This window comes from Kryptolebias marmoratus, linkage group LG11 (assembly GCF_001649575.2).
Source record: "Kryptolebias marmoratus isolate JLee-2015 linkage group LG11, ASM164957v2, whole genome shotgun sequence".
NCBI lineage: Eukaryota > Metazoa > Chordata > Actinopteri > Cyprinodontiformes > Rivulidae > Kryptolebias > Kryptolebias marmoratus.
Window position 1 is genome coordinate 24,702,265 of NC_051440.1, and position 26,762 is coordinate 24,729,026.

A 26,762-nucleotide genomic window follows, 5' to 3' on the forward strand; every position below is an offset into this window, starting at 1 on the left:
GGCCTGGGAACGCCTTGGGATTCCCCTGGAGGAGCTGGCCCAAGTGGCTGGGGAGAGGGAAGTCTGGGTCTCCCTGCTTAGGCTGCTGCCCCCGCGACCCGACCCCGGATAAGAGGAAGAGAATGGATGGATGGATGGATGGCTTTCTGTATGACTTTAAGTGAATTCCTTCAATAAACAGCAACAGATGTTTCTATTGATGAATGAGTCATTGGCAGGTATTAAGTCATTTTAATTTTTATTAGATTTTCCTTCATCTTACTGTAATAAATCCTTTTAGAAAATGATTATAAGAAGAGGATAAATAAAAGACATCTTCTAATATTAGATGCAAACAGTAATGTGATCGGGGGCAGCTGACTGTCGCTGCACCTTAAAGACCAGCTGTCTCCATCTTTTGTCCTCCTCAGGCGCCCTGATGCACGAGCTGTCCAACGACGGAGCGCGGCGTCAGTTCGAGTGTTACCTGGAGGAGATGGTGCTGCCGCTGATGGTGGCCAGCGCTCAGAGCGGCGAGAGGGAGTGTCACGTGGTGGTCCTGACCGACGACGACGTGGTGGACTGGGATGAGGAGTACCCGCCCCAGATGGGAGAGGAGTACTCGCAGAGTAAGATCACTGGTTCTGAGTCAGATGGAGGTCGGGCTGTAGTTACCAGAAGCCTCCCAGGGTGGCGGGTGCACCGTGACGTGAACAGCAGCTGCTTGATTTAATTAAAGTCACTCAAACTTTATCAGCTGGATATGAAAGGCTCCTCTGACAAGTTAAACATTGTAGGTTTCTGTTTTATGTTTTACAGAAGTGACAGGTGGAGTTCAGTTAGGAGAATTGTATTTTTTGTGGGTTTATGTTCTGAATGTCTCTTTTCTTTACAGTCATCTACAGCACCAAACTTTACCGCTTCTTCAAGTACATAGAGAACAGAGACGTGGCTAAATCTGTGCTGAAAGACCGAGGACTGAAAAAGATCCGACTGGGAATAGAAGGTACTGAAGTACTCACGATTTGGCTTGATTGTGTCAGATTCTCTAAAAATGAGTTCAGCTGCCGAATGCTGTTGGGCAGCTATAGAAGTCGCAGCCCAGTGAAATACTGCCGTAACACTGTTGTTGGTTGGGATGGAGCTCCGCTGCTTGTTTCTGACCCGTGTGAATGAGCAAAGGGAGCAGAATCCGCTCCAGCTTGGTGTTTCTCTCTTCTTAGTGTGCTTAATGTGACGCATAAAGGCTGCAACTGAAGGGAAACAGTTAAGATTAAAGTAACTGAATCACTAACGCTCACTTATATCCTTTAAATTCTTAGAAACAAAAAACTAAAATATTCTTTTTTGGTTTTATAAAGAGTTTATTGCTGCTGTGAAGTTTGCATCTCTATAGCTCTGTGTTTACATTGTCAACACGACAGTTTATTTCCTAATTTTATAAACTAAAAAAAAAACAAAATCTCCTGTTTGTTTCTTACCAGGATACCCGACCTACAAAGAGAAGGTGAAGCGGCGTCCCGGGGGACGTCCGGAGGTCATCTACAACTATGTCCAGCGTCCCTTCATCCGTATGTCCTGGGAGAAGGAGGAGGGAAAGAGTCGCCACGTGGACTTCCAGTGCGTGAAGTCCAAGTCCACCACGAACCTGGCTGCGGCCGCCGCGGACATCCCCCAGGACCAGCTGGTGGTCATGCAGCCCCCGGGGCCACAGGTGGACGAGCTGGACACCCCGCCCCAGCAGCCGAGTGCCGGGCCGGGCGGGGACAACCACCTGGGCCCCCAGCTCGCCCAGAACCAGCAGGCTCAGGACAACTCGAGCCAAGCGGGTCAGAACCAGCAGCAGCAGCACAGCAGCTACAGTCAGAACACTTACCACTACGATCCGGACCCCGACAATCCGTCCCCCTCTGCATGACAGCTGCAACACGACGCACAAACAAGCAACAAGCACACAGACGCAGAACTTCACTTCAACACGGCGTCCAGAGAGGAAAGACGAAGCACATCAGCTGCTGGCCAACTTTTTATTTATCTGACCAAAGGAGACTTTAGCTGCATTGTGTACAGGTGAAAATCCAGAGTACTGTTTTCCTGAAGCATGTGTGGACCTGTGAGTGTTGTCAGACGCTGTACCTCAGTGGAAATGTGAATTTTAGTGCCTCTTCATAGTTTATTTAGAGTCATTATATCCGATGGTTAGAGTTTTTTTTCCTCGTATATTTAAAAGGTTTTTATAAGAGTTTGTTTTACACGTTTTAAGGTATTTTTCTTAAAGCTGTCCCACTCCGGTTTACTTGTTTCCTAGTTTGTCATGTTTTTACAGCACGGCTTCGTCGTCACTGCTGTGAGCACACAGGATGTCAGAAAAGATGTCCAGCTTTTTTTAAGTAAAATTTATTCACATCTTTCTTTGACTTGCTTCTTTATTTAAATAGTTTTCATAAAGAGAGGAGGGCTTCACTTTAACACAAAACAAACTGCTGTTCTGATTTTACAAACTTTTTGCTGAAAAACTTGTTAATAAATGTCAATCCGAGCCTCCAGAATAAGTTCAGTTTGGAGTTGTTCTCAGAGATTTGGCCGAGGATAAAAGAAATGTTAAGCAGCTGGAAATGGAAATTGTGAGGAATTAATTATGGATGTTCTGGATGTTCTGCTCCCACTGCAACTATGATTATTTAATGCACCAGTTCAAAGTATTCACTCGTGCTTTAAATAACTTCTTTTTTTTTTTTAGGGCACAGAATCAGACACGAACAATCCTGGAGGATTTTTAAATTCTCTGAACTCCATTTCCAAATATTTCCTAAAATGCTGATCATCCACTGAGCTTCAGTCAGATTTCCTCCAGCGCCACGCCGAGGCAGAGCTTCCTGCAGCTGGATGGCAACATCATTTTAAAAATACCACCGGGCTGCTCTGATTGGCTGGGAGAGAGGACACCAGGTAGGAGCAGAAAGAAGATCCCGACCTGCTGAAGGAAAACGGGGCGAGTGCTGAACTGGTGCTGGGCTGACGGAGCTTCATGAAGAAAAGAAGCTTTTCAGCAAAATGTTAAAAAAAAAAGGTTAATTTCTGGAGGCTTCAGACACTCAGCAGCGCCCCCTGTTGATCAAGTTTACAGTCAAAACTCTTACAATTACACAATATTTAAATAGGTTTTAAAGGCACTGGAACAACTGTTGTAGGTTTTAAACTTTGAATACATTTTTGGTTTTATATAATTTCTCCTGCCTTGTTGACCTGAAGTTTAAGATGCTGGGAGAATATAAAACTTAAGACAAATATAAAAGGTTTTTCAGACTTTGTATTTAATTGTGTGCTGCAGACAAACTTCAGACCTGAGATAATTTGACTCATGTACCTTACATCAGCTGTTTGTTTAAGTTTTCATGAGAAAACTTCACACGGGCGTGACACAGTGGTGTAGTGGTTAGTGTTGCCTCCCAGCAAGAAGGTTGCAGGATCGCTTCCTGTCCTGGGGCCTTCCTGGGGGGAGTTTGCATGTTGCTCATGTGGGTTTACTCTGGTTTACAGACCAAAAACATGCATGTTAGGTTAGGTTAGGTTAATTGGCGACTCTTAAATTGTCCCTGGGTGTGACTCTGCGATGGACTCAGACCTGTCCAGGGTGTCCCTGCAATCCGGACTGGAGAAACGGGAAAAGAAAATGGATGGATGGAACTTCATGTTCTTATACGTTTCTGATGACCTACTTCCTGTCTGGGGTTAGACCTCCAGGTGGACCAGAGTCGGGTCTGGACCTGGATCACATGATCACATGATTTCAGGGTGGCTGAAGCTTCGAATGTAAACACAAATCCACTCTGACAGAAACAAATAATTTTATTTTAAAAATATTTCACTGCTGATACATACAATACACTCATCATACTCATATATATTTGCATAAAGTATACTCTTAACATGATAATATTTAAAGATTTGATACATTATTGTCAGGTGGGGAGGGGGTATATCAACAAGGGAGACTTTTTTTTTTTGTAGTGTAAAACTGAACCAAAAGCCCACTATGACGGATACAGAGGGGGCCCCGGCCGTCGTCTCCCGATCAGAGGACGAGGACATGGAGGGACGGGGTGTCAGCCTGAGTCCAAACGGTCCTGGAGAGACTCAAACGGACAGGAACTGCTGCGGCCTTCTGACCCGACCCGGAACCACGGTTGGCTGATGTGAAGTCAGATTTAAACCTAAACAGTTTGGACTTGTTTGTTCGAATAAACAATAAAAAACAAAAACATCACTGTCTAAACAAAGTGCTTATCTCATAAAAAATACTCAACTATTACCCCACACTCTTACAGGTTCTTTAGTTTATTCTGGAGAAGAATAAAATTATTATAATTGCTTCATCTCTTATGTAAGTTTGGTGAAACAGTCCCAATAATTTTATTACAGAACTGCTTTAATCTGTAAGAGAGCCAAATAATAGAAGTTTGCTCAAGTTTAGCTTAAATTTGATGATATTTACAGTAAAAGGGATTCACTCCACAACTTTGAAAGGCCTGTGTGTCTGTTCGCAAAATATCTACTGAACCAGTGGATGGTTTTAATGAAACCTGCAGGAAGCAATCATTGGACGTACGTCTACAACTGATTCACTGTGAGAGACGGCTGCAACAGCCGACTGACCTGTAAAAAACACAAACGGCTTCGACTCGGTTCATTTTACAGATATCCAGCTACAAACCAGCGTGGGAGTAGCTGAGTCATTCTCAGCACATACTTTAAGTGCTCACAGGTCATAAATTTATTTTCAAGGTTTGACCAAAACGGCTCCAACTCCATCGTTCTCAACATGAGATGATCTTGGTCTAAAACTCTGGCAGGAAAGGCGGCGGGCAATATGCATTCCTTCGAGGAACGCAAAATGAATAAAATCTCTTTAATATTATAGACAACTGCATTTCTTTAAAGGGTTTTAAATGCTATGATTATCATGTAATTACAGTTTGCTGAATGCATCATGAAGATTCAGTACCTTTTGATTTGATTTTATTATTTTTTGGCTGAAGCAGACCCTTTTCTTTGTTTCCACGCAGGCAGGCAGCAGGACACCCCAGGCCTCCCTCCTCTGATCGGACTAACGGCAGAAAGACCCGTGACTGTGAGCAGCAGGAAGCTGAGGAGGTGAGGAGGTTGTGTTAAATAAAGATCGTCATCGTGATGGGAGAGAAACAGAAACTAAAATAAACGTTTAACTCAAACGCTTCTGGACGGCCGTCTCTTCAGGTTTACAGAAACAGGAAGTGATCAGAAGACGCATCTTTTCAACTTTCATCTATTTCACTTTTCTCCTCCTTCTAACTTTGAATCAACCGCTGTGTTTAGCCACAGTACATCTGAACATTAAATTCCAAATTGAAGGAAAAACTGCAGCTTTTTTTTATAGAAACAGACTCTAAATGACATTTTCCCAGTCAGGAATTCAAGATATTGTTCCAGTTTTGTCTCAACGCCACACAGAACGAGTCAGAGTGGCTGGCTCCCTTTTGTAAAGGGCTAAATTTAAATCCAGGTGCAGACACAAAGATGGAAAAAAAATAACCTTTCCTGCTTCAAAAGAACTCATCTGAACTAAATTTAGCAGCCAACAGCCTGAAGTACTTCACCAGTGACGGTGAAAACCCTGTGACCCAGAAAAAGGTTTTAAATTTAGTGCGTTGAAGTTAAACGAGCTTTTTAAAAACGTGTTTACTGGAAGAAAGCAGCTCTGTGTAAAATGGCAGTGAAGAGATTTCCTCATAGAGGAGGTTTAAATGGTCTTTGAGTCAAACTGCTTCCTTCTGAGACAGAAATAAAACTAAGAGCAACGTTACAGACGTCCACCATCACTTCATTCAGTGAGGCTCGTTTACTACAAAACAAACAAACATTTAAATCTCTGGGAGTTTCCCTCCAGCTGAGCGCTCACTAAAATAATCCGAACAGATATGAGAAGAAAGCAGCAGGTGTCCGCAGGTCCACTCAGGTTTCTGATCAAACATTCAGATGTTTCTGTCCATTATAACTCCTAATCAGTTTGGTTTTTATATCTATTGTTGTAGACTTTTTAAGATTTTAAGCTTCTTGTGTTGGAAAATCACATCAGACTAAAAAAAAAAACAAAAAACATATTTTCTCAGATGGAGAGGTCACACAACGTGTTAAACTGACAAAGATCCTGATGAATCCTTTTTACTCTGATTACAATATTAGATAAACTATTTGTTTTCTTTTATGCAAATAGGAGTCTGTTCTGCTGGTTTCTCTCAGATTTTCCTCCTCCGTGGACCTGTGAAGACCTCCGCTGAGCAACATTCCTCATGATTCCTTTCTCCTGAAGTACTGCAGGCTGTGTTGGGACACTCAGGGGAAAAATACTGAATCTGACAAAACAGAATCTTGTCAGGGTGAGTTCTCGAGCAGCTCACAGAAAAAGTAATTACATTAGTCGAGGAAACAGCATGGGGGCGGCTTTTCCTAAAGTGATTTTGGTTTCATCTGAATGAATTTAAATAACTAAAATACACCCTCTTGTGGATAAATGTCAGTGAAGGCTCTTGAAGAATCTTCAAAGCAAATCTTCATAGGATGTGAGTTTGCTTCCAACCCAAAGAGGACATTTTTTGCACACAGATCCGAGGAGACTTGGTGTTGAGACGGATGCAGCAGGATAGAGAAAACACCTTTCCACCTTACAACACGCTTTAACCACTGTCCGTGAACGGGTCTGGGGGTTGGCTGTGGACCTGGTAACCTCCGGGCCCAGAGCATCGACTTGTTAGCACCACAGTTCTGTAACGTTTGTTAGAGCAGTGGTCTCTCCGCGGGGCTATGTGAGAGAGGCCCGGTCTGCAGGTAAAAATGATGCTTCATCTGGAGCCAGAACTATTTAAAAATCCTACTGTTTGTCTCCGTGAAACTCAGGTCCACCTACGAGGAATGATGAATCAAAAAGTAGGAGTGAAATCTAAACTGCCATCCCAGTCTGAGCTGGAGACATCTAAGAGAAGTCCTCTCTTCTGGATGTAAAAATCTTGAGTATTTACACACCTAAAACACTCGCTTGTTGAGGCATTTTTGCAGTGTAGTCGTGGAAAAAGCAGCAGCTTTCTCACAAAGGCCAGGGCAGGTCGCTGAAGTCGACGGGGCCGCCCAGGCCGGCGTCGGCCTCCAGCAGGGACATGATGACCGCCATGGCCGCCTCGTCGTTGTTGGGGCTGCTGGAGCCGGGGTCTTCCATGATATCTATGCTCAGGTGGGAGTTGTCGCCTAGAAAGAGGGCGAGTTGATGAGGAAACGTTTGGAAAAAGAGAAGAAAGGCAGAAAAGTATGATGCGTGTTTGTGTGACTCACTCATGATGGACTGGTTGGAGTAAGGGTAGCCTTCAGAATCAGGTCCAGTAATGAGCCCCGAGCTCAGCAACTCAGGTGTCCCCCCGTTCTGAATCTATGGAGGTGAACACATGAATCAGCTAAATCTGGAAACACAGCAGAACCAACACAGAGGCTCGTGAATGCATCATCTGCTCTCTGATTCGCTGGGAGCTTATGGGTTCTTTGACACTGGAGGAAGTGTGTGTGTGTGTGTGTGTGTGTGTGTGTGTGTGTGTGTGTGTGTGTGGCACTCAGTGTGGGGGTAGTACACACAGCTTGGCACAAATCCTGCACAAGATTGCAATGGTTGCTGGGAGACCAAAAAGATACCAAGAAAGAAGCTGGATTCCAGTTGCAGCTTGAACCCAGAATCTGTCAAACTGTCGAAGAAACCAACTTTACTTCTCCAGATGAGGAGGAGGAAAACAAAGGGTTTGTAGCTAAAGGGATGTGTTCATAATGTCCTCAGAGCCTGAAGAGTTTAGACTCGTGATGAAGACTTCTGAGTTTCCTTCAGCCCGAGTGGAGAACAATCTGACAGGATGTTGGTGCGTTGAGGAGAGTCACTCCGAGACTAAAACAAAAAATAACTTCAGGCTTTAAGGTGGTGGATTTAGCTGCCAAGGCAGGAAAAAAACAAGACAAAATGGGCAACAATGTAACGTGCACAGCCAAGAATGAGGTTCAGCAAACTTTGCACACAAAAATAGGCCTGGATTTTCAAAAACTGCCTCTTCAAAACGCAGCCACACGACTCACTGGTTACCTGGTAGCAAACACTCAAAATCCAGTAAGACTGAAATGGAAAATTTACCCAATTCCTCCCAATTCTGAGTCACCAACTAGTCTCCCAGCAGTCAAAAGGTCAGTGAGACACCACCTTTAGAGTGATTCATTGCCACGGTGTGCACAACCAGCATGCTCAGGTATTTCTGCACTCGGCTGCATAACATAATGACACGAATGTGACAGCAGCAAGACACTCGCTGATCCAGAGAATTATAAGAACTGTGTGCTGTTGTCTTTACGTTCATTTGACAGGATGAAAAACGTGTCCTCTGTTGAAACTGAGGTAAAAGTTACGTCATCTGCTCTTACAACAGAGTTCTGCTAGAAAAATGCAAACTGAGCATCTAAAAGGAGCTTTTGTTCGTCTTTAAGTCTTACTTTCTTGGCCCCTGGAGAACAGGTGTCCGGTGGAGGGGTGCTGGTAATATTCAGAGGGCTTGAGCCACAGCTGGAGGGGGACGAGCCTCGAATCCTGAGAGAAGAAACAGACGAGATCAGTGCTTCCTGTTAAACTGAGCTGATCCCAGGAACCAACGCTGAGCTGGTTTTTAACAAATTGGTGTCAGAGCACATCACAGAATGTTACAGTTCTATAAAAACCTCACTCAAAGTCTTCAAATGTGCACAAACATCACTGCTTTGAGTCCGGCACAGCTAAATTTATCCACCACAGACACAGATCCAACACCGGAACCAACCACTTCTTGGCAATTATCTTCTAGTCCAATCCAGAGCCAAGCAGAGATTAAAAGCACAATCCACACAGCCACTTACTGTGGGTTGCTTTCAACAACAATAACCTTTTCCAAATAGCTAATAATAGCTATATGTTCCCAGTGTGATGCAGCTTTTTGGCCAAATGTCCTGCAGTTAGTCAGCTGAGCAGGTGGCTTTTCACTTCTGATTAGTAAACTTTCATGTCTTTAAGAGCCAAAAGAATGAAAAACAACACATTTGACTGCATTTTAAAAAGTGTTTTACAAGAAATTTCTAAATTATTTACTAAAGCATTTAAAACTCTTCATTTCTGACCACTTGAAATGCGTTTAAATCAGATGCAAAATGCAGGTTTTACTTATTTTACTTAACTGTCTCGTCCTTTAATGTCTTGGTGTTACTAACCCTTAGATTTTAAAATTCATGCTTTCGTGATTCCTATATTTTATAGCTTTTATACTAAGATCTAAGTTTTCCTTGTTAACAAAACTGCATTTCTTTAGCTCCTTTATTTGTCGGCTTGTTGCTCCTCTTGTTTTGTTGTTTTAATCTGCTGTGAAGCACTTCATGTTACACTTTGTTGTATGAAAGGTGCTTTATAAATAAAGTTTGACTGATTGATTCTCCCTGTCAGCCCTGAAGTCATTTGAACGCTTTCCTCTTTTCAACCTTAGAAGAATTTTAAAAATCCAAGTTGGCTGTGATTGAGCTCGGGGACCATCAGTTGATGAGCAAACGCCACATTTTCTCATCAAACTTACAACATTTTGAGCAGACATTATAGTCAAATGTGGCCAGTTTTTCCTTCACATCTAACTGAGCTGACGGTCTGTGTCATACTGGCAGGGTCTCAGTCACAGTGTGAACATATTGCAGTATTTCACGCCGTACAGAACGTGGTGATTTTCCATTTTACTCTCATGTTTTTCCAAATGACAAGCAATGATTCAAGACGGAACATGTGAAATGTCTTGGAAAAGGTTAAATCCTGCACACAGTTTGTCATAGACGCTTCCAGATTGCCAGGAAGTAACAGAAGGCTCTGACAACTGATAAATCACACCTTGGATTCTCTGTCTGTGTGTCATCTCTACGACGTGAACACAAGCTGGGTCATTTTTACCTCTGGATCTCCATCACTTCCTCTGCTATCATGCGTCCGATCTTCCCAGCTCCCGCTCTTGTGCCACCGGGGATGCCAGGCACGGTCTGCAGCGCCCGTCTCCCCCCACCTGTCAATCAACAGCAACCAAGAATAAACACTTTTTGAAGCAGAGCAGCAGTTTCAGTGGATGAAACGGCGAAGGAAGCATTTTACCCTCTGAGGTCAGAACGCTGTCCATGCTCTGAGGAGATACAGCAGACTGAGGGTAATCTGATCCCTCCATCACAGGACACCTGCAGAGAACAACACACACACAAACATCGTTCATCTTCCAGAAGCAGAAGCATCTAAAAAAAACAGAACCCACTCAGAACCTGGATACTTACGATACAACAGTGTTAGTAGAGACGATGTACTCCACCTCCTTGGTCCAAGGGTTCATAAAGCTGAACCATCTGCTCCTCAACGTAATGAAGGAACCATCTTTGATTTTGAATTTGTAACAGTTGGTGTTGATCTTTTCTCTCATCTGCAGCACTGTGAATATTGGAAACGCACACTGAGCTCAACGGAACGAACAAAAACAAACTCAATTTTTGTTTTACAGGCTTGAACTTTCAGAAAACACACCTTGTCTGTGACACTCTGCCAGGTGGTTGATGTCGTCCTGGTGGAAATACTCGTAGAAGGAGGTTCCCAGCAGCTCCTGGGGCAGGTACGCGAGGATAGCTGTAGCTCTGGAATAAAAAACAAAAACACACAGGATGTTTTCACTTCCTGCTGCTGACGTTTGGCTCCTCTGAACTTCAACATATTGATTCTGTTGACTTTTTTCTGTTTGTTTCCCAAGTGAGGCATTAAAACTAGTTTAATACAACCTGACAGAATTAAATACTTAATTAGATGCAGGTTTTGTACACATTTCCAGCCAGTGGTAGCTGCTAACTGCTAACCAGAGGAGTATCCAGCTAACTCAGAAAAGGCAAAGTGAATTACAAACGCCGTTGCAGCTTTTATTGCAAAGGCAGTGTGTCCGCATTCAATGGTTAAAAACCAGGCTTGTGTGCCATGTTTTCCACTCTGATCATCTTGTCAGAGAAACTAACAGACATCCCAACACTCGACAACGAGACCACAAACAAAGAGACCAAAGATCTACAGAGTTGCCACAGAATCGTGTCTCTGTTCTCAGCATTTTCACTCAGTAAATTTCAGTAAATTTGGTTTCCAAAACACATGTCTGGCCAGGAATCCCTTCTTGCTACAGGTAACCGTGTAATCCAGTACTGCCAGTTCAACGTCTCAGTTCTTAGGGAGGGAGACGAGACACCATCAAATCAGTACGTTGGCTGGCGTTGACCCTGAGCTGCAGTCAGACGGCATCTCCGCTGTCAGGATCTCGTTCTGATTAAGACGCCCGAAGGTCAAAACGGTGGACTGGATTTTACGCTCCAACGCCACTTTAAATCTCAATAGGCTTTCCCTTAAACGTTTTATTCCCACTCCTAGTTAACTGGCTCACAGCTCCAGGCCACCAGGCGGACCGGAGAGGCACCTGAAAGACCAACTTAAACAGCTTTTAAAAAGTCCAGGGCTACTGTAGCCAACTGGGAGGTCCTGGCAATGGCAGCGTCCAAAAACTGGAAACAGGCTGGGTTCTAGCAGCAGAAACAAAACAGTAACAAAGACATCAATGTCTTCTGCTGCCACGTCCACCCCTGACTCTTCAATCCTCTTCCACTCACATGTTGGCCTCCACAGTCACCAGCAAACCCAAAAGGAAAATAACTTGAAATAAATTAGGACAGATCCTCAAATTCAAGGGCATGAAAACAAATATAAACAATTTTATACTGCAGTGTAGAATAAAACATTTGGTTTCTTTTAGGTCTTAAAGATTCTTCACTCAGGATTTTCTTTGAAGAGTGATTAAGGATGCATCAGTAATCATTTTATACAAACATTACAGCCCTCTGAATCTAAATCAAATTGAATTGTAAGAGTCCCACCAATAGGAAAAATAATGCCAGAAAATTTGAACGAATTATTCAAAGGTACATTGTATAAAATGTAGTGACATCTAGTGTCAAAACCTGCAACTTACAACCAGTTAAGCATTGCCTTCTTCACCCATTTCCTTCTAAAAATGTACATAAAAAATTACACTGGCTTGAAAAAACAGAACGACACCCCTCCCGCTTCTCACCTCTGGTCCACGAAGACAAACTTGCCGTCGATGGCGTGCCGGGAGACGTACTCTGTGGGCTTCACCCTGATGTCCGCCAGGCTGGGCTGGGGGACGATGTGGGGGTGCAGGCGGCCGATGGCGACCAGGCAGCTCAGGTTGCAGCCCTCGTTGTCCGGCTCGTTGTCTTCGTCGAGCCCCATCTTCGTGGGCGGCCAGCTCTTTAGGTAGCCCGTGCTGTGAATGGTGCAGAAGCTCTTACGGTCAGCTGCAAGGACATGGAGACACGAGGGGAGACACTCAGAGATGATGATGATAATATCAGGCCATCTCACTGAAATGAAAACATCAGCTTTGATTTATGATCATACAACCAGTTCTGATCTGCTGCATTTTTAAGACAATAATTTATCATTAAATATTGATATAAATTTGTATTTTGCTTCTTGATATCTGTCCAAGATGAAAAATATCCTTTTGAGCTTTGTTAGGTGCATTGATGTAATGTGCATTAATGTATGTTGTTCTTGTAAATAAACTAATAAACTAAACTGATAAACTGAAGATGAAACATTAAAAATGTGACCAAACAGGATTTCTTGTTTTGTTACTCGTTTGTTCTCAGAAAATAGGTTTGTTATTCAGGTAAAGTTTTATTTTGTAAAGCTTGAACAAGTTTAGGCTAATCTGAAAATAAGGCAGAATGTGGTAAAAGTAACACTTCTTGAAGTAACTGTAGCTGATTAAACATTGGAAACTTTTTATCAGGACTGTGAACAAATACAAGCTAAAATCTACCATTTAAGCCTTTCTTATTGTGCACACCCTCAACAAGTCATGAAAATGTGTTAAAGATAAATTTATAAAATATCCTGATTGACGGTGACCTAAAAGAATAATGTGAATTATATTTTTAGTTCAGATTACTTCTGTTTTTTTACAGCGTGATTAAAATCAATAAGTATTAGGTAAATAAATATATTCAGAGAGCCACACTTCCCTTTTGTATAAAAGAAATGTTCATGTGTCAACTGAGGTGTGATTCCTTGTTCTAATAGAGATTCCACTAAAAATAGAAAGAGGCACACAGGAGGGTGCGTTTATGTCTGTAAGACGTAACTTTCAGGATGAGACGAGCTGAGAGGACTCGGATGTTGTACCTTTTTTCTTAGAACAGGTGGAGGGGAAATCTTTATCTTCTACTTTGACAGAAGCTCTGTTGCACTTCATTCTGCAGAAAAACGAGCGTCTGGCTCCAGAACAGAGTCGAGACGGACCGGGAGTGATGTCTGTCTTCACAGGAAGACCAGCTGAGGAGAAGAAGACTCTTCAAGTCAGAAGAACGGCTTTTAAAACAGTTCCTATGCTTCATCGCTGTAAGTTGGGGTCAGGACCCCTCAGCGGGGCATGAAACACCAAGTAAAAGGTCTTAGGATGAATTCCAGAATTTAAACAACATTTCAAAAGGCTGCAAATAGCATATTTTTTAAAATAACTGTTATAAATAATAAAATAACATTTGTGGTGTCATTGCATCCTTAATTACTGACTTATTAGCAGCGTTTGTACACGTTATGTCTCATTATCTGTGGGTCAGAAGCTGAAAAGTTTGGGAACCTCAGAAATATGAATGAAAATGTATAATAAAGATTCAGCAGTTTGATTTAACGGACACTTCTTTTTCTTTCGGCTGTTCCCTCTCCAGGGGTCTCCACAGCGAGACCTCCTCCTCTGTCTAACTCTGTCCTCTGTCCTCTGTCCAACTCCCTCCATGTCCTCTCTAACTGCATCCACAGATCTCCTCTTCCCCTCTTCCCCTTATGCCATATTTCTTTCTGATAGCTCCATTTTGTCTTTTTGGAAATATCTTTAGGTAAACAGGAATAAAATGAAAGGCAGAACCTCAAAAGAAAAAAGAGATTTACAGCTTCAACACACCAAAACGTGCTTTAATAATATAAGTACGCTTCCAGAGGAGATCCGGAGAAGTCGTCTCCAGATTGCAGTCGTGTTTTTTCTGGTATCACCAGGAAGAACGGCAGATTAATACGTAAAGCGAGGGGACAACTACGTTAACCAGACTGCTGATTCTACAAAACAGATGATATGTGCTCGTCCTTGCTTACTTTTAGCGTCAATGAGTCTCTCTCGCGGGGCTGTATCTGAGGAGGACAGCTGCTCTTTGACTTTAGCGATGTCCTTGGGATGAAGGTAGTCGAACAAACTCTGACCTATCAGGTCATTCTGAAGAAAACAGCAGATAAAAAGGGAGAAAAGACAAAAAAAGAGCAAATCCATCAAATAGGATTCATTTAGTTTGACCAACAAATTTAAATATGTTCTTCTGAAAAACTGCAAAACACTTTAAATCTATAATTTAACACTAAACTACTTAAACAATCAGAAATGATGATAAATCTCTGCTATCTTTGCAACTGAAAATCATTTATCATCTTTATAGAAACAAAGCACAGAAAATCTGCTTCACACTGACTGACAAAGGATAAAAGTTAGCTTTATTAAACTTTAAAAGCCAACTTTTTAAAATAAACCTAAATGTCCCATTTTTATTTATAATGCCTCTTCTAAAACCTCCCTGCTTATCGGCCTTCTGAATCCAGATTCAGATTCCCAGAAATGTTGGCAGGTTTTTTATTTTTTTGTAAATTTATTTATAATTCAACTACTTGTGCAGACTTTTTCAGCCACTCAGATATCAAAACGTTCAGCTCATTCAGGAGATCAGACATTTGATTTTTGGTTTTTGTAACTTTTATGCTTTTCATCATATTTAACTTTACAAAAAAACTATCGTTCTCTTTAAAGTCTGCTCCAACATTTTTGCTTTTTTCTTGCCTTTTTACGCTAGGTTTACTTTTTTGATAACATTCTGCTACTTTCAGCTATTGTTCTGCTAAAAGTAGCCTTTTGATACTTTCAGCTTTTAGATAGTACTCTTTAACAATTTAAACTTCTTCAGCCCTGAGCTTTCACACATTAGCTTCTCTTATTTCTACAGTTAAACACAAATAAACCCAAACATAACTGCACCGATTCACGACATCAGTGGCCTGTTTTTCAGATTCAAATGTGAAATCTCCTTCAATAATCCTGGGTGGCTTTAAAGTAATAATGCAAATAAGGAACCTAAAAACAATCAAGCCAGCGATCTTCTTTTTCCACATCAGCGTACCTGGCTGTAGTTGAGAATCTTGTACACAGACTCAGAAACAAAAAGAATTTTGCCACGATCGCACCCGACCACAAACAGGAAACCGTCCGCCGCCTGCAATAATGATAAACAAACACACAACAAAAACATAAATAAATACACATTTCAGCTGTACAATCAGTCTCATATACACAAAAATTTTAATTATTTGAACTGATCATGTCACAGTTCAACCTTTCATGCAATTAAAAATTGATTAAAATTATTTTACGCTGATATTTACCCTGAGTATCAAATGCTTCAGTTCATCATCTGAGAGGAAGGAAGGCTTGTAGTTTGCCTCTGTGTACGGGTTGGCTGCACCTGCACACACACACACCTCTTTAGTCACAGCCCTGATTTCGTTTTTACTCTAAAAGCCGTTTTATTTGTGGTCAACGGGACTGATTGTTTGCTCAGCTGCTTTTATAACCAACTCTCCATCCTTTAATCGTCCTTTGAATGAGCTCTACTATCTCATCTTCACATCCTCAGCTGCTCAAACATGTTGCCATGATAAATCACATATTTTAGTCACCAAGAAGAAAAGCAATGAGGAAGCAGCATGCTTCAAAAAGTGCGTTTAACCACTCCACAGATAAAGCTGTCCCCAGTTCTTACGGTCCAGATTTTATTGCTTCTGCATCCCTAAACCTCCTCTCTGAACATTTTCCATTTCTCCAAGCTCCTCCTAACCTCTGAGTGTCTTCATGTGCTGGACCGCCATTCTCAGGACTGTCAGCTTGTCCAGCTTGCGGGACATGGCGTTACAGGTGGGCACCAGCGACGCCAGCTCGTCGATGAAGCTGTTCATCTTGTCTCTGCGACGCTTCTCGATCTGACTGTGAGCCTCTCTGCAGAGACAACAAGCAGCGGAAAAAAAAGGATGAATGTTTGCTTTTTTTTTTTTTCCTCCTTGAATTTTAAAACCAGCAAGAACAGCTGTTTTTTTTTTACTGTATCTGATTTGTCATCTTCTTTACATGATAACACCAAAAGACAGAGTTAACTAGAGATGAAAAAATAAAACTTTACAACTGCTTTACAATATTTACAAAAACTTATAGGAGGGACTGGAAATAAATACTGTAACAGTCCTTTAATTCCCAGCCTTTAATCAATGCAGAGATTCAAAAGTAAGGAGATTTAAAAAACAATAAAAAAAAGCTTTTTACCTGGCATTTTTCTTGCCCTGTTGGTCACTGGAAAGGCAAAAATAAATATTAAAAAAGGGATTGAACACAAAAAAGTTAAATCATTCATTTAAATGTTAAAGAGAGAAAAAGGTGAAGAAATGAGGCTAAAGCTAATCAAACATGTTCTGAAACTGAAACAATGAGGGCAATACGAGGTTTTATTTAACTGATGAAGGAGATGATCATCAGACAGACTATTTATTGGGTTCAAGGTACGGTTTATCATAGTGCTATAAAGCTGCGGGGTTAAAATCACTAAATCCTACTGTTCCTGTGGGTTAAAGGGGTTTAAATCTGATACAAGAGACAAAGCTTTTCTTTTTTCTTTGAGTTTTTTTCCTTTAGTCACACAGAGCGTCGAGTAACACGCTCCCTCTCCTACATGCTGCTCAAGAGGGGAATTCTGCTAGTTTTATGGGCATTAAAATAAATAAATCCATAAATAAATAAAACTAAAGACGTCATCGGTTGGTTGAACGTTTTCCCCGGCAGATAACTCAGTCAGTCATGGCTTGTCTACCAGAGGAGCAGCACAAGTCTCTTTCTTTTTAAGATAATGCTGTTTTGAAACAAATGTTTGCAACAAGCTACAAGAGTTAGCATGTTAGCAGCTGAAATATACAGCAGACTGCCGGCTTATTATTACCACCAGCTTGTCAGGCTCTTAATGCAAACAGGATTATTTTAAAAGTACAGATTCAAGCTGTAAAGTTACGAGTTCAGCAATGTCAAAGTCTTACCTGCTCAGTTTATCTTTATCTTGATCCATGTCACTAAGAAGGTGAAGAGGAAAATAAAACGACTTTAATTCAGCAGGAAGATTTGAACACACATTGAAACAAGAACAGCAGAAACAGTTCACTGGGTTTGTTGGAGGGTGGGTGGGTGGATGGAGGGTTTCTTATCAGTTATTTGAATATTTCATGGTCTGGGTTATTGGTGTTTCAGACTTATTAAAAGTTGCTAAATCTATTAAACAGGGAGTTGTGTTTGAACTTACTCAAATGAGAAGCCATCAATTCTGAAAAGAAACACATATTTATTAATTAATTTATGCCATTGGGGTGTTAAAGATTTCTGATCATTTGCAGTGTGTGTAAGTTGTAAAGCAACACCGGCTGTCAGTGTTTGGTGTTGTTGTTAATAAAAAAGGCACATGTCTGAGAAACACTGCGGCTGCTCAGATAAGAGCTGCTGGGGTTTCTGTTTGCTCTTATTATTTCTTATTTTAGTTTTAATCTTTCATTTGCCCTTTTTGTTGTTGTCGTTTGCTTTATATTTGTGCCATGTCGTCATTTCCCTCTTTCCATTTGTGTGGAAACACACCTTTAAGGCCTGGATGTTTCAGATTGATTAATGATGAGTGTTTATAGTCATCCAAGTATCAGCTACCAACAAAAAACTCTTTCTGTTTGTTTCCTTACTGGTAGTCTGTGCTGCTGCCCTTCCTCTTGCGGGTGTAGTCCATGCCAGCCATGCTGATGGAGCTGGGGGGCATGAAGTCAGTCATCGTAGACGTGATGTCCATCCGTTGGTCTGCCATCAGGTCATCTGCAAAAAAACAAAAAAACAGATGGATTTGTAACTGACTGCAGCCTTTTTTAGTTCCAGAAAGCCACATTAGAAGCAATCAAAAAAGCTGATAATTTATCTTTTTTTGCATAAACCAATGAGGAAAGTGGAAAAAAATAATGTTCAGGCTGTTATATAAATATTATTAGAATATCTTATCCACAGAATAAAACAATCAGTCGGTCTAATATCATGTATGAAAGGGCAGGACCAAAAGCTGATAGCAATTATTTTAATTATTAAGGGAATGTTGTTTATCAGGTGCAAAATAAAATGGTTAATAAAACAAATCGTCACAAAGTCGAACTGTTTTTAGAGCTTAAAAGAATATTCCTACGTAAAGCCATGGGTTACAAAAACCCCACTCACCACAGATGTTCATCACAGCCTGTGTGTTAAAATCATCTCCTTCCATCCACTCTGGAGCCCTCAACTGCAGACACAAAACAAGCATTGTTGAATTTAAAATATATAACTTCAACAAGAACAAGTTTTACTAGAGAGCGCTGTGGTTGTGCTGGGGGTGAAAAGATTATAGTTTTGTATTTTTAAAGCCCACTGCAGTATGTTTGACAATAAATAAAAGCAGCTGATAATATTCTTATAAAGAACAGCAGTTGTTTCTGCACTAAAACAGGTTTTTCCTCTTTGATTCGACTCGAATGCTGTAAAGAAAAAAAAAACCCAACAGGTAGGTGTTAGAGCTGTCAGACAGACGGCCTCTCATCTCACGCTGGAATATTTGAATAAAACAGGAGTTTATGGTCAATTTAATTGACTGCATGGTGCTCAGGTACTGGGGCTGAAAACAAGTCTAAATCATCAAGCTGCCACCACCGTGCTTAACAGTTATGAGGTGTTTGTCCTGATATGTTGCGTTTGGTTTTCATTCCAACATCTCTACTTTGGTTTCCTCTGTCCAGAGCTGTTGGAGGTATTAGCAAATTCTTTGAGTCCTAAATTGTTGGAATTTGGAGTAAACTTCTGGAAATATTGGTGCAACACTGCTTAAATCTTTTCTCGTTGTAGAAAATAGATTATAAAGTGCTTGAAAATGACCTTGTCAATGATTCAAATAGAGCAACAAACTTGAGCTTTCCTGGAGACGCTCTCACTTGATCAAGTTTGTTGAAATTTCTACATCAGCGTGAAACTTATTTTATTTCTCAATAAATCTGTAAGAGCTGCTGCTTCCACACGTTTCCTCTGCAACTGACTTAATTATTGTTAAATATATATAAAAAGATGCAACATTTTATTTGTTTTTTTCACCTCAGATTGCAGAAACCTGATATAAGATTTGGTAGACGCCAAATTACTTTGGTAGATTTTTAAAAAATTGCAAGTGCAGAGGCTGCACCTTTTTTTATTTTTACAGCACCTGAATTTGAATACAAGACTTTTTAAGCAAATGTGGTTCCTCCCATCTGAACGCGACTCAGTCTGAGATCAAGACACTATTCAGGACAAGTGAGCCTGTTTAATGGCTCCTGCCATCACATACAATGGATTGGAGGGTAATTATTAAATACTTTTCTTTATAAAACAGGTTCTGCGGTTGTTGATCTTATAAATAAACCTACAGCTGACATGACTCACATTCCAGGCAAAGGTTTTACAAAGATTTCCTGGTGAATAGGTAGACATTTTAAGAAACAGGACACACAGGAAATCAGAAGTAAAGACGAAAAGCGCAAATTGGTAGACATAAAAAAGACATACCTCAAGCTTTAAGTGGAATTTTAAAAACAATATGTTTTTAGTATGTTTGGGAGAATGAAGTGATGCATTTAGTTTGCCGTTATCATAAAAGACAATACACTAATAAACCCTGAAGTAGCTGCCCTGCTGAAGGATTATTCACTAATAAAGTATCCAACTTGTCAGTGTTGATTAAAACAATAACACAACAGATAGAAGAAGAGATCTTAAGAAAGCATTCCATTCAAAAAATCCCTTCATTTCAAATCTTCAAAGTCCAGCAAATCCTAATTCTTTCTGTGCATTTCAACCCTCTTGGTTTGTCTTTTCTTTTATAATTAAGCTAGATAACAAAAAGAAAACTACACAAAGGTAATTAAGTTTTGGATACCAGTGACAATAAACCAGCTGACCAGAACATGAACTTAAATCCACCTGTTCAGCTGCTTGTTAACACAAACAGCTAATCAGCCAATCAGCCAATCACGTGGCAGCAACTCTTGACTTGAAGTTCAAACTGAGCATCCAAACAGGAAAGAAAGAATTTAAGTGACTCTGGATGTGGTGTCGTTGGTGACAGATTGGATGGTGGAGTTTTTCCAGAAACTGCTGAACTGCTGGGATTTTCCTTCCAAAACCATCTCTTGGGTTTACAGAGAATGGTCCCAAAAAGAGAAAATATCCAATGAGCTGCAGAGTTGTGGACAAAAATGCCTTGTTGTTGTTGTTTTCAACAACAGCTCAAATAACCACCAAGGTTTGCAAACTACCAACAACACAACACTCCCAACCTCGAAGCAGATGGGCTGCAGCAGAAGACCACACCAGGTGGTCCACACCTGTCAGCCAAGAACAAAAAACCGAGGCTACAATTTACACAGGATCACCAGAATTGGACAATAAGAAACTGGAAAAACCATCTCCTGTCCTGATGAGTCTGGATTCACTGGACTCCACCAGATCTGAACCCAATCAAGCACCTTTGGGATGTGCTGGAACGGGAGTTTGGCCTCACGGATGGGCATCTGACAAATCTGTAGCAACTACGTGATGCTACGTGATGTCAACATGCACCAAAAACTCGGGAATATTTCCAACAGCTTGCTCAAGCTATGCCACAAAGAACTGAAGGCAAAAAAGGGTCCAACCTGGTACTAGCAAGGTGTACCAAGTAAATCTAATTTGGCAAAACATAGTAAGGTGGGAATTGAGTGAACGTGTTTTTGTTTTTTGGCTGATGCACTTCGTACCACTCCTCAAACGAGTCATAACGATGCAGAAGATGCAGAGCTGCTTCAGGTACCTGGATTAGAAACTGGAAGAGGCCCCCTGGACGTGCCTGGTATCGTCTGCTTGGTTCTCAGTTTTGGTCTGAGTCTGGTTTGATCCAGCCTGACCTAGTTTCCTCCACTTTGATGTGGTCCGCCACAGTATGATGTGATCTTTACGCAGCTGGTGGGACCTGTCTGATTCTGCAAAGAAAAAAAAACAGAAAACAGACAAATGCAAATTTATAAATGTCAAAAAATGTAAACAAATCTGAACGTGTGAAAAGGACGACATCTATGCACAACATCACACAATCATGCTTCTATACACATAATCTGGACATTTTCTTTGGGCAATAATTTACTATCTCTGTGGTAAGTACATTTTGACAGAAGACTTAAAAATAAACTGGTTTATTTAGATAGCACATGTTATTAAAATATGTGCAAACTCAATTTAGAGGATTTCTTACCAATTATCAAATGATGCATCAGTGAAAAACAAACTTCACAACTGGTGGATTTAGGAGGAATATTTCTTATCCATAGATAGTTTGCAAAAAGAGGTAGTCAGGAATGGTAAACGGTACAAAAAGTACAGTAGTCAGTGTTTATCTGTTTATATCAAAGGTTTTCATGTAAAAAAAAAACTGAAAGTTCAGTCTTGGAGCAGGATAACGAATGTGATTCCAATCTATTGATAAAAATAAACCAGATACTCTTGATATGCAGAAACTGATTTGACTAAAGCTGAACAGTGGACACCATCACTCACTACATTTGAAACAATATTTATGAGCATATTTTTGTAATTATTGTTCGCACTTGTTCTTGGTGTAGATGGCCCTTCAGTCCCAGGATTAAAAATATGAAACAGACAAAAGCAAGATCCTTTAAATCCTGTTTGGCTGGGGCTTTTCTAGGATCATGAACCAGCTTCTTTACAATGGGGAACCACAGCCAAACCTTTTCTCTGATTTAACATGTTTTGGGTTTTGCTCTGTTGCAACTTTATCTAAAAGGATTGTATCTCACTGTTGGCAAATGGCAGAGTCTCTAAAATGTCTACAAACAGTCCCAACCCATAGAGATATTACTCTTTGCCAGCTAGTCAGCTGTACTTGTAGCTTAAATCAATCTCTAAGATGCCTGAATTTGTGTTTTAGTTACTAACTTTATACCCACACTTTTCTCACAGGACCATGTTAAATCCCATCGTCCCATGTAGGTAATTTCCAGATGAAGTCTACGTACGTGTTGGAGGAACTGATCCAGGTCTGGGGAATTTGTAACAAGACATTATTAAATAAGTGAAAAAAAAGAGAGAGAAACTCCTCATTTAATGGAAAGTAGATGATGAAGTGTTACTAAGCCATCTGATTCATGACGTCTCCCACAGGAGACAATTTAAAAAACCCTCAACTATAATGTGTGCCCCCAAAAATGCTGTTGAATGTAGTACTGGGTACAGGATGAGGTTCGTAGGGTGTTTTAATGGGACAAAGCTCTGGTCTAGAAGGGGAAAACCACTATGTCGTGATTGAGCAGTGAAAGGAACTGGTGCTGGAGTGGAAACTGGGTCACTCAGTCTCTATGGTCTCAAACCAGCCAGCCTCACTTTTCATCCACCACCTACTTCTACCTCATCAGTGAGTCAGCAAGACATTCAGCTTAGTCTCCTTGTTCCACACACTGCACCCACTCAGACATTCAGGAAGCAGCCAGCAAACCTGCTAATGAACCAGGGAAACATCCAGACGGTGGATAGGCTGTAAAACCTCAACACTTTCATCTAAACCAGTGTTTTCCACCTCCACACAGTATTGGAAATAAATGGAAAGCCTCCCCTTTCTCATTCCCAAACAGATCAAAGATTCGTCGGATGCACCAGAAAAAGCCTGATGCAAAGAAGCCCCATTTTGCAATCCCCTATAGCTACAAGACTTGCAGTCAGCATACTCCCAGCCTCCTACACCGAGGGTCAGGCAACAGTGAGCTTAAAAGGGAAAGCTCAAAGTTTTTGAGTTGGCGTTTTGTAAATTATCAATAGCACCTTACCTGGTGAAGACAGCAGTTAGAACAAACTCAATTTGAAACATTAGAGAGAGATTTAATTTAAAAATTCAATCTAGGGCCTATTCCAGAGCAGATAGCATCCATGTAAAAACAACTCAGACATTTTCATAGTGATCCAAATGAATGCTAAGTTAAGGATTCTTGCATCAGATGCTTATGCAGACCGGGTACAGCTAACATGTTTCTTCTGAAACACGTGCTTCCCACAGAAAGTGTTGCAATCGACTGCAGACCAAACTCCAACACAGCCAGTCTTATGTGTAAATACTCATAGATTTCTCTGTAAATAATCATCTGGTGAAAAAGTGACATGTGTCAAAGTTTCCAACGAAGCATTCACTTACATGAATGTAAGTATATGAGTATACAGTTGGTGTCAACTGTTTATAGAAGTCATTAGCCATGTGCTTGATTTGGTTTAAAATGGGTATCTGTGTGACGTTATTATCCTGGATATTTTTGCTTGGTTACGAACTACAATAAGTCTGGTGAAAGCTCTGTTTCCTGATTGTTCAGAGATAAAAACAAAAAGGAACCGGATAATCCTGAAGTGCAATAACTGATTTGACTTGTTTAGTGCCTCCTTGTTCCATTTGTCCATGTGAGACTGATGTGACACAGTCTGATAGTTTATAAAACATCTTGTTTCCATCTTTGTTACAGTTAAGCTGCATCAACACTTCAGCCGAAATGAAATTAGGATCCATTTATTTTATTATTTGCATTTATGCTAAATGTTGGATGTGCATTACTTCCCTTCAAAAACCAGCCTGTAGCTTTCTGGGTCAGGAAAATGAAGCTGCTTGGGATGAGTTTTAGATCTCCAGTCATTAGTTTGATCTGTTATGTAATACAGCACAGCATTCATATTTAGTCCTCAATTTTTCAAAGGTTTGGGGACTTCCTCTCTTTCATCCATCACTCGAAGGAGATTAAATGGAGACACTACTTGTGACTTAAGCTACTTATCTTATGAAATACTTTTTTCTTATTTTGTTGCTTTCCTCAAACTTAAAGGTCTGTATGAAGTATTTAAACTGGTATACTTCCTTGTAATGCCTCCCGCTCTTCTTCTTGAGCTGCATCAGCTGCTGCCTGACTTGGTTTAGTCTTTTCGTAGATCCCTTTTTTCTAATTTTCATTTCAAGAAAAAGTCTTTAAACAAACATATTAAGGGTGCCTTTAAATAAGTCTTATTAGTTTCTGCCCCATTAACCCAACTGCTACTGCAACTTTGCACACAATTTTGAACAATTTTCATTATGTTGACGTTTTTGTAAACAATAAATCAGTTATTTTACTATTTTAATTTGTTCTGTTTGTCCCCATTTTCTGCAGCCTGAGCAGCACCAATCTCATGAGTCATTTGTTGCTACAGCATCAGGAGACAGTTGGTCCTCCAGCTCATTCAGCCCCACATGCACTTTGTTGTCTTCATAATAACAAAAAACGAATATCGCCAGTCATGAAATGCACCCTGGTGCACTCTCTGTGTTGCATTACATCAAATAAAATACACAGATCCTTAGAATAATTGGTTATGGTAACATGTAAAGGAAACATGTAGGGGACACATGCACATCCCCTGCATGTGACGGTGCTGCAGCTCTGCATACCCCGGCCAAACGATGCCTGTGCTTTTAAAGCAACATGGAAAAGCACAGCATGTGATGTTACCAAACTAAATGTACTAAGAATTATGCAGGAGGTGAAAATATTTTGGTGTGACAAAGTGTCAGCATATAGGGTGGACGGGTGTGCTTAAAAAAGTGGAGTGAGTGCCTTAAATGAAGGATTGCTCTTTAAAAGCAGACGTTCATAAATGCAATTACTTACACTTTCTAAGTGTAGAGTTCTGACTGGAGAGCTTTACAACGAGGAAGATTATAAGCTTCGGAAACAATATTACATTCAGGCAACACTGTAGGCGTTAATGGTCAAATTACAGCAAAATTAATTGCATTTTAAACATTTAAACTCAACTATAACAATGAATCAAAACTGTCACGACTTTCAGATTAGCAGAATTTGCCCTGATGAATTTTGCGTGAATCATATCTCTTTGCGTGTACAAATATGCATTTAGTGCAACAGGATGTGTTTGAGTTGTTCTGCAAAAGCAGTTAGCTAATAAGTGAGGTTTTTAACAGCTCTTATCTGGTACCACACATCAGGCCAATATCCTGGCTTGTTTGACTTGGCACAGCTGAGCTGCAAAAGCTCACGAGTGACAAAGTTAGTCAGTAACCACTTTCTAGGACAAACCTCTGGATATGTTGTTTTATTCCTCGATTAAATACAGCCGTTTAAAACCACAGATCTGAGCATATAACACATCAAATCTTTTTGATTTGGTTAGTTAAACAGGAATTACAGAAAACTTGTTTCAGGCATCTGAAAGTCCGTCTTACTGAAACACTTAATGTTAAATAGATAGTTTGACTTTTGGAAATTAGGCTACATAATCTGACAGATAAAACAATCCAGTCTGAGCAGAAACTGAAGCTACAGACAGCAGACAGAAAACAAAAAGGGAAATGACTTGCTTGATAAAAAAAAATAATAACCTGAAACAACAAGCCTAGTTAATTAGCATATGTTGCTTTAGTGGAAAAAAAACATGAACAGTTTTCTCTCTTCTCATAACTATGTAGGTGGTAGGCAGGTTTTAGTCAAGTTTAGGTACCAGTGTGTTGGAAATGTAAGTACAGACAAAGAAGAGGAAAATAAAGTCAACTAAATTCAGCTTTAATAGATCATTAAACTTAAATTAGCTGAGTGAACTTGTTGTTTCCACTTGTATCCAATTAATCAAAATAACTTGACAGTACTGGACAAAGTTTCATTAATATTATTAATCCTTGAAGGAATGCATATCGCCCACCACCTCCCAGGCCAGAGTTTGCAACTTAAAATCATCTTAAGCTGAAAAAGGACCGTCTCGTGTAAGACTGTAGCTGTGGCAGCCATCTTGAATGGGACTGATTCCAAAAGATAATCAGCGGCAGACATTCACCCAGTTCTGAGAATTTCATTCAAGTTCGTCCTTTGACAGCGGGCAGAACATTATCGCTCCACGTTGGCCTTCGGCAGCGGGGGATAATGAGTACATTTTACTTTGTGAACACGTTCTGCTTGAAGTATATTAATTTAGATTGCCCATCATTAATACCTTTCTGCCAGCAGCTTACAACTTCATGCAGACGGCTGACATCTAATTAACTAAACTGATCAGAAGCACCTTTGTGGGACTGAAGAGAGGCATTCCTAATGCTATTCTCCAAGACTCAGGTCATTTCATGAGCTTGGATTGATCCCTGAGAACAATAAATGCTTAGTAGTTACAGAAAAGGTGCTCAGTTCATCTTTAGTGGATGTTAGCTAAGCAATACAGACAATATCTTAAACCTGTTTCTCAACAAAGGTAATATCAATAATTTGATTAAAGAAAAGAGGACTCAGAGATGATCTTCAGCTGCAAAAGGCAGATGTGACAGAAGAGGAAATAGTCATTTGATTTCGTTCAACAAGGAGAGTCTAGTTTAAGAAATATTAATAATTAGGTGCCTACAAAATGCAG

General features: G+C 40.5%; 2 protein-coding genes across 7 annotated transcripts in view; one reads left to right on the forward strand and one right to left on the reverse strand.

The window, feature by feature from the left end:
• LOC108243466 (BTB/POZ domain-containing protein 10) overlaps positions 1-4,763 on the forward strand; it is a 17,077-nt gene extending 12,314 nt beyond the window's left edge. For 2 of the 3 annotated variants that reach the window (XM_017428914.3, XM_017428913.3), the window contains exons 6-8: positions 411-608; positions 875-985; positions 1,464-2,390. In XM_017428914.3, the coding sequence (XP_017284403.1) occupies positions 411-608; positions 875-985; positions 1,464-1,897 (743 nt within the window). In that variant the 3' untranslated portion in view covers positions 1,898-2,390. Of the gene's footprint in view, positions 1-410; positions 609-874; positions 986-1,463; positions 2,391-2,719 lie in introns of those variants that run through there. The other variant, XR_001808894.3, reaches the window with a different exon arrangement.
• Positions 3,809-26,762, reverse strand: part of arntl1a (aryl hydrocarbon receptor nuclear translocator-like 1a) — a 24,699-nt gene continuing 1,745 nt past the window's right edge. The window contains exons 2-21 of one of the 4 annotated variants that reach the window (XR_003039710.2): positions 21,142-21,310; positions 18,507-18,570; positions 17,990-18,116; positions 17,566-17,586; positions 17,306-17,338; positions 16,545-16,571; positions 16,066-16,223; positions 15,614-15,693; positions 15,352-15,444; positions 14,285-14,402; positions 13,319-13,468; positions 12,180-12,426; positions 10,604-10,710; positions 10,360-10,510; positions 10,187-10,266; positions 9,992-10,100; positions 8,530-8,623; positions 7,342-7,435; positions 7,039-7,257; positions 3,809-5,125 (exon numbers count right to left, since the gene is read on the reverse strand). Coding sequence is in view for 3 of the 4 variants with exons in the window: in XM_017428915.3 (XP_017284404.1) it covers positions 7,100-7,257; positions 7,342-7,435; positions 8,530-8,623; positions 9,992-10,100; positions 10,187-10,266; positions 10,360-10,510; positions 10,604-10,710; positions 12,180-12,426; positions 13,319-13,468; positions 14,285-14,402; positions 15,352-15,444; positions 15,614-15,693; positions 16,066-16,223; positions 16,545-16,571; positions 17,306-17,338; positions 17,566-17,586; positions 17,990-18,116; positions 18,507-18,552 (1,893 nt within the window). In the remaining variant the exon portion in view is untranslated. 4 annotated transcript variants of the gene reach the window in all.